Source organism: Triturus cristatus, chromosome 2_2 (genome assembly GCF_964204655.1).
Source record: "Triturus cristatus chromosome 2_2, aTriCri1.1, whole genome shotgun sequence".
Classification (NCBI taxonomy): Eukaryota; Metazoa; Chordata; class Amphibia; order Caudata; family Salamandridae; genus Triturus; species Triturus cristatus.
This window is the reverse complement of record NC_140582.1, coordinates 968,516,920-968,530,175: the sequence shown is the minus strand read 5'-3', so window position 1 is coordinate 968,530,175 and position 13,256 is coordinate 968,516,920. Positions and strand designations below refer to the sequence as shown.

At 42.9% G+C, this 13,256-nt stretch overlaps 1 protein-coding gene across 1 annotated transcript in view; it reads right to left on the bottom strand.

Moving 5' to 3' along the window:
- Positions 1 to 12,557, bottom strand: part of FBXL5 (F-box and leucine rich repeat protein 5) — a 266,441-nt gene extending 253,884 nt beyond the window's left edge. The window contains exon 1 of the mRNA XM_085642397.1: positions 12,313 to 12,557. Coding sequence (XP_085498523.1) covers positions 12,313 to 12,396 — 84 coding nt within the window. The 5' untranslated portion in view covers positions 12,397 to 12,557. The remainder of the gene's footprint in view (positions 1 to 12,312) is intronic.
- Positions 12,558 to 13,256: the final 699 nt, after the last annotated feature.

The window sequence follows — 13,256 nt, the reverse complement described above, 5'->3', positions numbered from 1 at the left end:
ATGACGATTGCTCATCTTGGCGGCTGACCGTTCACAGGCGCCCTCACCCGGAGCTTCTACCACCATGAAGTCTTCTGTGATGTATACCCGCTCCCTACTACGCTCACACACAAAACCTACGTCAATATTTTTGTACCCAATGAGCTTGCTTCATACGAGGCACAAAGAGGCGGGAACATTCTAATTTTTAACTTGAGCGCTTACCATGTATATTGTGTTCCACGCGATTTGCCCTAGAATCTGTGCTCCCATCAGCCACGCGTAAGCTTCCCGGCGCGTTCGAAGACATTGGACATCGCAGCTACACTTCAGCGACATGTAGGCGCTGTAGAAACACTGAAACGCGTTTTGATAATATGACCGAAATTAGCATACATGTTTTAGACCAGGCCGTACAAGCAAGCAACATCTATTCTAGACCACATGTGTCTCTCATTAACCTTTACTAATCCAGTCAAACCGTGAGGGGGCGGGGCAGGGGGGTTGGGCTGGAAGTGTTGAAGAGCTGAAACCTGATGTTCCCTGAAGGCAGTAAGAATCTTAATGCCCTTGTCCACCTCCGGTGATTTGCGGTCTTTTAGTTTTTTTCGTCGAGCAGGGAAAGGTCTGCGTAAGACTGCGCTGCAGCCGTCAGTATCACTAACCAGCTGTCGGAGGTTAGATTTGTTAAACTGCAATTAGTCATGTCATCCCATTCTTCCACCATGTCTGTGAATCAAACATGTGTTCACTGCGTCTACTAAACAACTGATATTAGTTTACTTTTACTTCACAAACGCATAGACGATGTGACACGAATTTCATCTAAGAGTGCGTCCACTACACAGGCTCAAAGAGGTGAGCGCGTGCTACGGCGGTCCGTGTGCAAAGCTCAGAGCACAGAATCGAGGTCCAGTAGGGCTGATTCCCCTATTCATCCTTCCGTTCTAACAGTTGAAGAAAGGCGTAACACAGCAGATAGAAAATATCCATAACTTAGAGTGTCATACTGTTATTGCTGCTAAAAAAAACCTTCAGATTGAGCAGTAGTTCGGTTTCACTGCTGAATTTTTAAAAGAAAAAGCCTGTTCACTGAGCACTCATTTCAGCCAGTGCACAGCATTAATAGTGCCACATCTGTAGAAAATAAACCGGAAAGACATTCTGCCTATTAAAAATATCAGCTGATTTAAGGATAAAGTGTTTTCAGTCCCCAGCTTCCCCCCGCCCCCCTAAAAAAGAAATCGGTACCGGCAAATTCTCCATTTTGTGCGCAGTGGCCTTTCTAAGGGCTGGAATGACACTCGCAGCATTTACGATCGGACACCTTTAATTTTTTTTTTTTTTTTTTTTTTTTTTAATCGGGTGGTACAGCTGAAACAAGGTCAGGTACATGCATCAGTTACCTGTGCCTCATACTTTCTTATTGTTTAATTTATTGTGGCATCAGGCAGCTCATTTGGAATTAAAGTCGCAGATGGTGGATTGAACAAACATTAGGAGCTCAACCCTTCCCTCACTGAGCCACCCCTGCCACCGAAGATGGAAAAAACAAACATTGCTGCCAGGGCGCCCCCTGCCTCACTGTCCTCACAGCCTCCGATCAGTGTCACCGAGAAGCATTAATTAGATGCAATTTATTCCCTTTTTGCTGCTTGGAATACCAGAGAATCACAGGGTGTTAATTGAAGCCAGCCAGACACTTAGCTTTCTTAAACACCGCCAGCACTTTCTGCTGGGAGCATGTTGTGGGTTTTTTAAGACAGATAAATAACAGTTCAGACGGGGCTGCTACTCCTGTAGTACTCTTTTACATACTGTTAAATGCCTTTGTGAACTGTCCCCAAAACATCTAAAAAGGGAATAAAATGAGAATATTAAGGTAATAGGCATACTCAATCAGTTCAAATAGAAAGGAGTGGTGCCCTTTTTGCACTTCTACTAATAAAGAATTTGACGTTTGAGATCTGAGTCACAAAGAAATGTAAGAGTACATAAAATATTACTCCTTATGTACTACTTTCCCTACTCCAAATGTTTTTGCAAATCATCCCCCGAACTCCCTTATAACGGTTGGGATCACTCGCTACGCTCACTTGCCACATGCCACTCATCCCGAACTTTTATGCCTCACCACTTTCATATGTCATCAGCCGCCACTGTTCTACGCCCAGGCTTAACAGTTGTGACAAATGCATCATTGCTGGGTTGGGAATGGTGTGTCCTACAACTTGAGAAGATTGGTGAAACGTGTGAGAATCAAATCAACTGTCATCCAGATGCTGCAAAAAAAAACTTTTCATGTGATATTCCTGGTTGAATTTGAGCTTAAAATGAAAGCAAAGAAACTCTGGATATAATGGTCCCTGTCTCTGTAAGTGAGAGTGCTTCTCAGACCTGCTAGTAAGCTCAGGTCAAAGCCATAGGTCAACATGTTTCATGCATTAGGTGGTCATTGAGCGATCTGGTGGCATTTCGTCCGGCCCAACCATTTATACAAACGGGTAGATGTGACCTAATATTCTCTGCAGAGAGAGGAGCTCAATGACTCAAAGCCCCACACTGTGAATATCTGATGAGGTGCCGACTGACATCTTACTACCACTGGCAACCACTGTTCTAATAAAGTGCTCGAATTGTGGAAACCCTCCTGCAATTCAGGGCAAATCGACCTACCCGATTGCGAGGATGCCAACACAGAGCACAATTTGTCAACTCTGGGCAGTGCCCACTATCTCCTATCCCCGTCCTTGCCTCAGAAGGTGTGGTGTCCATGCCATGAACATTACATGTGATTATGCTGACTTTGGTCATCCTGTTGTTACAACATAAGAGTGGGCCCCAGAGAGACCCTTAAACCACATGGCGACAACCACAAATCTAGGCACCAGAGCCACATTTCTTGGAAAGGAATATGATAGCACACCATATGACTCTGCAAACTGCAACAATAGAACCTACAACACACAGGGCAACACTAGAACATGTAATCACCCCGACTGAAAATTACCTCTTCTGGACCCTTTCTATGCTGTGCGAAGTATGTATGTAATATTGTGTCAAATGCAGTCAGATAACGTGTAGACTCGAGGAATGCCGTTATATGCCCCCACATTTTACACAGTCTCCATAACTTCTCAGCCATTAGGAGAAAAAAGTGACAGCTACCAGCAACCCAACACGTCTCAGCAGCTTCCTGATGTTTCAGACCTAACCATACAAAATCCTGAGACCAATGAGTAATCATCATGGCAAACCTAGAGAAAACCTCAACAGCTTCCTTAACTTTCCGTTCTTTTGCGAGGCAGAGAGTAACGACTACGGCATGAGTGTTCGCTGACCAATCGCCCCCACTATGGCCACCTCAGAAACCTTTCTGATAATCTGTCAATTTTTATTAGTCATTTATTTTTAAATGCTTAATTTTTAGTGATAAATGCAAAGATCTAGAAACAACGGTGCCACTTCTGCTTTGGCTCCCAAGATCAATGTGTATGTGTCTAGATCCATGTGTGTGTGTGTGGTTCTGTACGTGTGTGCGTGTGGCTGTGTGTGTATGTGTATGCGGCTCTGTGTATGTATGTGTGGCTCTGTGTGTGTGTGTGTGGGAGGCTCTGTGTGTGTGTATGTGTGTGCCTCTGTGTGTGTGTTGCTCTGTGTGGGTGGCTTTTTTGTAGGTGGCTCTATGCGTGGGTGGCTCGGTCTGTGTGTGGGTGGCTCTATTTGTGTGGCTCTATTTGTGTGTGGTTTGCTCTATGTGAATAGCTCTGTGTAGGTGGCTCTGTGTGGGTGGCTCTGTGTTTGTGGGTGGCTTTGTGTGTGTGGCTCTGTGTGTGGGTGCAAATGCAATAGGTCTCGCATTTGAGATAGATTACGCTATTGACATTGTAAATAACAATGGCGTTTCTTTAAATGTTTTAAAAATAAAAACATACACAAAAATAATGTCATGAGCAGTGCCAATAGCTCTAACTTTAACAATGCCGAGACCATTGCATTGTAAATGCTTGTTTTTTTAGCGCCTGAAATCAATACGCCCACACTGTTGGATTGAAAGTACACTGAAAGAAGAGTGCTGTTCTCCAAGGGCGCGATAATTATTCAACATGACATAGCCTTATTTAGCTTGTGTTTTGATTACAATATTCAAATGGGTTCGTGCTTGGTTTAGTGCGCTTTGTTGAATATCGGTGCTTTATACTCGATCCCATTGCCCCACACAAATGAACATGCATAAAATACTCTAAAGTGGGTAACAGCAACTATTCTCACTTTGATCCACGACATTCCTGTGAACCTTGTCCGCGTGTCCCCGGGAATCTTGGGGCTGCTGGCAGGGTCTGCCTGGCAGCTGTGCGCGGCTGCCGCCCTCTAGCGGCCATTGCAGGCAGAGCAGCGGCTGCTGCAGAGACCAGAGTTGCGCATGGAGGGTGACCCGAGCCAGCTGTATTCTAGCCTCCTTGTATCGAGCCTGCCCTCATTCATACATTCAGTTTCATTCGCAAGTGGCGATGTTCTTATATAGCACTTCAAAGCTGACAGGTCCTTTAGAACGCCTTCAGTTTATAGCAGATAAAGCCTAACGGACAACGAGAAAAGTGAATTGCCCAAGATCACACAGTACTGTCTTTTGCTGAATCTGGGACTATAATACTCGTTTTGCCAGATCTGCGCCGACACTAGATAGAAAGGGCGCAGAGACAGCTCGCGATCACCCCAAAAAGCACAAGACGCATTTGCCATACATAGACGTCTGTACTCATTGCATTGTGGGTGAGCATGCGATGAGAGTGGCCTCATGGCATTTATGGTTCATTAATTGAAAGCCTTTATTATTAGGGTGAGCGCTCTAAGTAAATGTTGTAAGCTCTGACTGCAGTACTCACAGTGGTTCCAGTATAAAAATGTGTACACACGTTTTCAAAGTTAGCAATATGAGGCTATGTATAATGCTCCCAGAATGCTCTCTGATTTGATGCAAATATTTGCAGAAGCTTGAAAGCAAGATTGATGCTTCTTTGCTTTCAGAATAAAATATTCATTAAAAAAATTAAAGCAGAAAAAAAAAAAACATTTTGCTAAACTACTGTAAAATGTCAGGTACGATTTCTTCGCAGCATCATTTAGTAACATGTGTTGATGCAAACTATTATTTCCCAAAAATATTCATAATCGAAAATCAGTGTAACCAGTTTCAATAAGATTATAGGAAACAAAAATAAACAAGCATTGGCAAATCTAGTAGGTCTGAAATTGGTGGTCAGCTTTTTGGTTTGGCAATGTTTGACTTGTTTTGGCATGGTTTTGGTAAAACCTTATTGGTGTGGGAACTGCCGAGGCCCTAACCATTATAACAGACATTGGCAAAACAAAACAAATTTTGGTCTCAAAAAACACACACTACCACAGTAGTTACTGGCACTTAACAAAACTACTTTATGTGCTGATATGCTCCTTGTGAAAGAGCAGAATGCTGTCGCTCTCAGTGAAGCCAGCCTATACAGCGAGAGAGACAGAATTTTAATAAACGCAAAAGGTCATGGTTAATGCCAGACCAAATTAGGGGCCCAATTATTAAAGAAAGTCTCAAATGTGCACCCATGGTATATGTCCTTGCATTAAGTGCAGCTATACGGCTTTCGTGAATTCCCAAGAATTTACAGAAGTAGGACTAGAAATGCTACTCCTAGAAAATATTTGTGAACTGCATTTTAGCATAAGCAAATATGGATGTGTAGATTTGCTCATGCGAGAATCTTGGTGTTTGTAAGTTCACTTTCCCTCCAACCACTTTTTCCCCCAACTCTGGAAGAAGGTTTAGGTCTGCCATAGTCAGGAGTACATTTTCAACATATCTCAGCATGGGAAAATATTACAGAAGAGTTGTTGAAAACCCTTGAAACATGCAAGTTAGTAGATTTGCACAGACTCAAAAGGGCATTCGAACCCTGAAACTATAGCTTACCACTACCTTCAGTCCCAGTAAGTAGATCTGCAGAAACGTGGCAACATAAGGGGATTGCAAGTATTCAAACACTACTATGGTATGAACCCTGGTATAATCGGAGAGGCTATATCAGAGCTCTTTTATAATGAGATTGCTGCTGTAAGTTGTCGCCGCACTACATGGCCCCAAAGGGACAAGTGGATTTTGTTACAGGACAAGTAGATTTATGAAGCAATCTGCCCCGTGAACAAGTAGATATTTTATTAAATTCCACACCCCTGCAGTAGCCATCGTGCATTTCATAGCCAGTTGATTACTGCTGTTTTGCAAGTCAGGAACAAGGGACTGGTATTTCAACTGTTACATAGTTATAAATTAGGTATTTGACACTGAGCGACTGAGCTTCCTGAATGTTATTCTAGTAAACTTCATACTTGCGCATACAATCGTAGTTTCTTTTAGGGAATCTGATCTTTTGATTGTTATTATTTGCTATGCCATGATACAAAAATGCATCTAATCACCTTGCTTTTGTGCTAACCCATATATTTATTTTACTGTTTCATTAAAGCTAATTTGTGCACGCTATTGGTGTATTGCTCGTCATTGAGTGTCCTTATTGACTTATATCTGATTTGGATAGAGTGACCGCTGTCAGTCCAATACAACATGTGTCCTGTGCAAAACACACAGGACGTAGCCAAAGTATCTTATTAAAAAAGCCAATAACTTTTAAATATTTTGTTAAGGAATGTCATGGTTCCAGTAAGTGTACCCGACAGCTGTTGGGGAGGTTGGGGCTACAAGAAGGCAAAGGTAGACCTCAACACTAATTTGAGCTATGCATGGCACGTTCTTTCAAGAGCTTGATCAAGAGTTCAACAGTCCCATTCATAGTTGCAATGTGATAAATGTGATGTCTTCCTAAAAAGCTGTTGCCCCTTTAGCGTCTCTTTCTTTATTTTCAAGACAACAGAAGCAGCGCGGGCTAGGCTTAAAGGTTTCATTTCCCTATCGTACATTCCTGCAGTCAAATGCTAAGATTGGCCCTCCAAAATTACCGGATGTACACATTAGCAAAATTAGAGGTACGATAGACAGATAAGCTAGTGGGTCTAATCTTATCCCATCTCCTCCTGGTACAGAAATCCAAAAATAGGGTCACTTAAATCAAATGCATAGCTTGCTTCGTATTGTTCTTCCTTTGAAATTATGGTCTTAAAAACATCCCAATATGTTTATCTTATGTCTATGCCAGCAGTGAGTAATTTTCTCCTACACCATAACTTGTGTGTTAAATTCTTACTTGCAAACCAAGTGCAGAGTCCACCTTCACCACCAATACTTTCCCAATAATTTCTATGGTACGCCTAGGAACACCCTTACTCTCCTGTGATAAACCTACTAAATTCAACATTGACGCTCAGTCCCATTGTATCGGTCATCATTGCTCCATATCAAATTAACCCTGCACACCCTGCAGGTTGATCCACTTATTACACATATAGCGCAGCTTACCCCAAGCTTGACAGGGGTTGGCAATGCCTAAATGTGTACTGCTTCCAAAACCATGTTTATTTGCGTTCTTTCCTCTTATTTTTAAATATATAAATGTTCCCTTTCTTGTTAACTGCACATACTTCAGCATGCAACTGAGATGGTTGACCTCTATTTTCCTCAAAGTTTTCTGAATGTTCAAGTATTTTGATAGTGTCAATGGCCGACTTAAAGGTCAGATCAGATGCAGGACCAAATCTTTCTCAGCATTTCTTGCTTTTTGTCTACATGAGGATTTGATCCCTCACCACCCGATCATATGTTATGGTCCCGAAGTTTGATGTCAACACTAATGACTTTACATACTACATAGCAACATACTATTTTCTTGGTTTGCCTACCTCTGCTTCCTAGCAGAATTCGACTTGTCAAATCTCCGTATTGACTATAACTTGCAGGCATTTGTTTTACAGCATACTGAAAAACATTCAAGTCCCCTGCTGGTTCCAGGGGGAGGAAAAATTATAAATACTCTAAAACCCTCCCCACACATTTAGGGGCCTATTACGATGGTGGGCCACCGCAATGGAGCACGGGACCGACCGCCGATTTCGCGGCAGTCCCGCCATGCAAATTAAGATGCGCCCGCAACATTGGCGGGCGCATCCTGGGCCTTTTACATAGCGGGTGGATCTGCTGGCTGCAGCCCTGCTCGCAATGTAAAAGGATTGTGCACAGCATTGCCATGCACAACATGGCAGGCACAACATGGCAGGCACACGTAGTGCATTGCAATGAGGGGGGTACCATAGGTACCCCCCATGTGCATTTCCCAGACCACCCCAAAAACCCTGGGGGCCCGCAACAGCCCCCCCAATATCAAGGACCGTATGCCTTTCCATGAAAGGACAATTACCGTATACATCATAAAATGACACCACCACCATATTGTGTCCCTTTTCCACCCTGTCGAAAATTCAGTCTTTCAGTCCGCCGCGGTGCCCCCCGCCATACTAATATGGCGGGGAAAGAACTAGAAACATTTGGCGGGCGGATTGCCACCGCCGGGCCGGCGGTAGCAATCCGCCCGCCATCATAATGGCCCCTTAAGGTTTAATACGGTCTACTTTCCTTTGTAGAAAACAGTCATTTGTTTCTAACAGCTCTATGTACGCCAGGGAAAACCTTACACCAAAGCTTTCACTTTCACAAGTTTTTAAATGTAGGATTCTGTTCACTATGCACATAAAGCACAGCCTGTCAGTTTAGGTCTTATCGTGGTTGTTCCTCTAGTTGTATTTGACATTATGCTCTACTGCACAGTGCAATGCGGTATTTGCATTTTAGATTAGCTTTAGAAAACCCTTAAATCAATAATATACATTTACATGAATGGTTTTCACACTGGTAATTAGGTCATGCATTCTTGTTAAAGCATTTAACTGTATTCTCTATTTATAGGGGTATGGAATTCCTATAGCCCGACGCCTAGGACATATTGTTTGGGGTCAAGGACAACAAGTTTCCATGTTTATTTTGCCCTTGGGACAAGTTGGTCCAACCCCAGAAACACAAAGCCTTTGGCTACCAGTTTACCGTATATTATGGATCAGGGAAGGGGACTGTCTTAAGTGAATATCTGTCAGTATGTTATTGCTGTTTGAATTTGTCTTTATGGTTCATTAATACAAAGCCTTTATTATTAGTGTGTGCGCTCCAAGTAAAAATGTTGCAAGCTTGGACTACACTACTGAAAGTGGTCCAGTATAAAAATACATACACGCGCTTGCAAAGTTTAACATGTAGCTATGTATAATGCTCTCGAATTAGGTAAAAATAATTAATGAAGCTTGAAATCAAGACTGATTATTCTTTGCTTTCAAAATAAAATGTTCTCAAAAAATGCAAGAGCGAAAGAAAACAAAAAAAAGTTCTGCGAAACAACTGTGAAATTTTAGGTACCATTTCTTTAAAGCATCATTTAGTAAACTTGTGTTGATGCATGCTAGTGTTCACTATAAATATTCATAATTGAAAGTCAGTGTAACCAGTTTCAACAATATTATGGCAAACATGAAAATAAGCAAAGCCTATACGACGACATTGGTGGTCAGCCTTTTGGTTTTGTCAATGCTTGTCTTGACAGGGTTTTTGTAAACCGTTATTGTTGTGTGAGCGCCAGGCCCTAACCATCATAACAAACATTGACAAAAATATTTGTTGGTCTCAAAACGCACACATTTCCACAGTAGTTTCTGGCACACAACAAAATGCATTCTTGTGTTTGTATGCTTCTTGTCAAAGAACAGAATGCTGTCACAGAGAGGAAGGAAGGAAAGAAATGTATAAAAACAAAATTTCTCGGTTAATGCCAGACCGAATTAGGGGCCCAATTCTTAAAGAAAGTCACAAAAGTGCACCCACAGTATATATCCTTGCATTAGTGCTGATTTACGCCTGTCATAATCTCACAAGAATTTACACAAATAGATTAGGAAAATATACTCCTAGAAAATATTTATGAACTGCATTTCAGCAAGAGCAAATATACATGTGTACATTTGTTCAAGCGAAAACCTGTTGAGCCTTTACAAGGTCACTTTCCGTCCAACCACTTTTTTCCCCTACCCTGGAAGAAGTTTTACTGCTGCCATTGTCAGGATCTGCAACCTTTCTCAGAATGAGAAGAGATTAGAGAAGAGCTGGTGAAAATCCCTGAAACATGCAAGTTAGGGTGGCACAGACACAATAGGGCATTCCAACCCTGGAACTATTGCTTTCCGCTACCTCCAGCCCCAGCAAGTAGAAGAAATATGACAACATAGAGTAATTGCTAAGATTAAAACGCTACTATAGTATCAGCCTTGGCATAATCAGAGAGGCTACTATCAGAGCTCTTATATATAGACCCTCTCTGTCTGGTTCATAAGGCGCTGTATGGCGGAGGAGCCATGGATATACAGAAACTATTTTTCCGGTAACTCCCCATGGCGGAATCTTACATCAGCCAACATAAGGCTAGTGTCAGGTTCCCAAGATTCAAAAAGCCAGATGGGGAGGCAAAAGCATATCTCAATGAGCAGCCAAATTGTGGAACAAGATACCGACTGCTATTAGGCTACAGTCCAACAGGCTTCTCTTTAGGAAAATGGTCAAGACCTAGCTTCCCTCCCCCAAGAAACTTGGGTCGAGCCTGGGCAATTGCAACGCATCACTCCTAGTGCCAAGACGCCTCAGCATTCATGCGCTTTATTTATTTCTTTTTAATGAGATTTGTGCCATAATTTACCACTGTCCAAAGTGGCACCATAGGGACTAGTGGAGTTTTTTACAGGCCAAGTAGATTTAGAAAGCAACCTATCCCATGGACAGGTAGATATTTTGTTTAATTCCGCACCCCTGATTTAATAAGTGCCTGTAGTACACTGAACCTTGAGAAACCTGCAGGGTGAATTAGAAAGCAGTAGTCACTACATTAAATCGAGTCCAGATTGTTCCTGACCAACGAAAAGCTATAGACCAGTATAAAGAAAACAACATATACCAAAGTCCGGGGTAACTACCAAAATACAGTCACATCACTAATGTTTAAGACAACTACTTACAAAAAAAAATTAGCCCTTAACAAATTGTCAACTATAGCCGAGTTGCAAAAACGTCCCTCGTTTGGTAAGATGAGCTAAGGAGCTTAGAGATAATTGCATGCCAGCAGCACGCAAACAATGACAATTCCTTCCGAATATAAACCTGCTCATCCCTTCTCCACATGCACTGAATGCCAACTGCAAAGGACACAACCGCTAGAACATGCCAATAGGCACACCTTAAACTTAAGATGTCATGGTGTAGTACTAGACCAAACGACAGGCACATGTAGTAGAGTGGCAGGCAAAGCATATTAACGGGAATGGTGGAATTTTGAAAAACACCAAGGGCGATGTGTTGATGGTGAAATGGCTGAGCCTGGGAGGGGGGTGCAAATGAGCATGAAAAAGTGGGCGACAGGGAGGATACTTTTGGCAGTGGTGGCCTTAGTGAGTCACAAAGTAATTGGACGAAATGAAAGCGGAGTCAGTGTGTCTTGTTTTCGCCTGTCAGATTCCATCTGACAGCGGTGATTTAAGGGTGAAGAGCCTTTAGTAGGGCTGGGGGCAATTGTAGATAAATGTCGTGAGTGAACAACCTGGGAGAGTAATACGAGAGGAGCATGGTTAGAATTGAGCCGCAGTGGCCATCAGGAGCAGAGGACAGAGGAAGTAGACTTCCTAAAAAGTAGATACAAGGCAAAACAGTTCAAGGCGCAACAGGGACGCAATTCAAAACTCAAGTTGCAGCAGTGACTAAATTTGTATCTACAGGGACACTTTTAGGATAGTGAAGGCCATTTAACGGATGGGAGTCGCCAGTGACGAATTTCAGGGGCATTATTGGATTTAAAGCGAAACAAGCATTAGAGGCTTGCGTAAGAGAGCAAGCAGTTTTACATCTGAATGATAGCGAAAGCCTTTTAACGTCAGGCTGACAAGGTTTACTTGGACCAAAATGCTGACAGGGATAATTGTAAGAGTTAAGCGGAATGGTTAGGGCATGTTTATGTAATATTGTCGTAGAATGCACTAAGCGGTTTGTATTAACTGGGGAGGGGAAGCAGTCTGAGCTATGCACATCTTCGGTGTAGCTGCAGGGGATATGGAGGTTGTATGGGGGGGGGGGGGTGACCCAACTGGGGAACGTACAGCTAAGCGTGGCATTAGTGCTGTATTTACCTAGCAAGGCAGTGCCGCTAGACGCTAGCCAACCAATGATGACAGCTGCGCAGGTTGTGATGAGCGCGGTAGGAATTACTACCAGCTCTTTGAGTCTCCTCTAACATATAGACGTGCAGTTACCTTATCACAATACAGGCCGACGAGCTGCTTCATCCGCCAGTGCGGCGCAGTGAACACATCCACCTCGTCCGGGAATGGAGCCATCTTCCCCTCTCCATAGATATCCGCCACCTCCGCCGCGCTCCTTCGCCGCCACCCCTACACAGTCAGAAAGAAGAGGATGGACTGACGCAGCTCCTCTTTGAGCTTTGCAAACAGAGCGGCCATGTTTGAATGGAAGTATTCCCGCATAGACATAGGTAGTACGTGTGAAAAAACAGGATTTTTGAGGAAGGTAGTCATAAATTCTCTATTTGTTAACATCAAGTGACGTACTAAATGAAGAGAATTCACTATTGCCAGTGGTTTCAAACTTCACACGTATGAGTATTTCTTAGTAATACTCTCTTCTGCTCCTTGTCGGATGAAACCCAATACAGGAAAGCATTAAAAACTTGGGTATACTCTATGTCCAATTCAGCTTGTATAGCAATGGTCTGAGATGTAGTGTGCCGCATGTAATCTGTGTCTACTCCCCCCCCCTTCTCGTACATCTGAGTTGGGTGAGCGCCAAGATACTCCCTGGAGTGGTAGCAGCGCTATAGAAGTAACTTTTACATTACATTACATTCTGGACTGCAACAATAAAATTGTAATTCGAAAAAAGTGAGAAGGCTGGGTTCCAATGTAAAAGAATCCTCTTCAAATACCATTTGCAGCTCCATCAAGCTAAAGTGCAAGCCGAACGGGTTTGACAATATTGTCTTTTTTCTATGTTCATGCCTTTTGCTTACCCTACAGAGGGAGGCGACGCCATAACAAGAGGCATCTTTGGTCACGTGCGAAAACACAGATGCCGTCGTCATTTCTCAATATATCTTTTTTCACTACGATGGAGGGGGCGGGGTCGGGTTGAAGAGTAAACATGCAGCCTGACACAGTGACACTATTAGAACGAGCTCTGT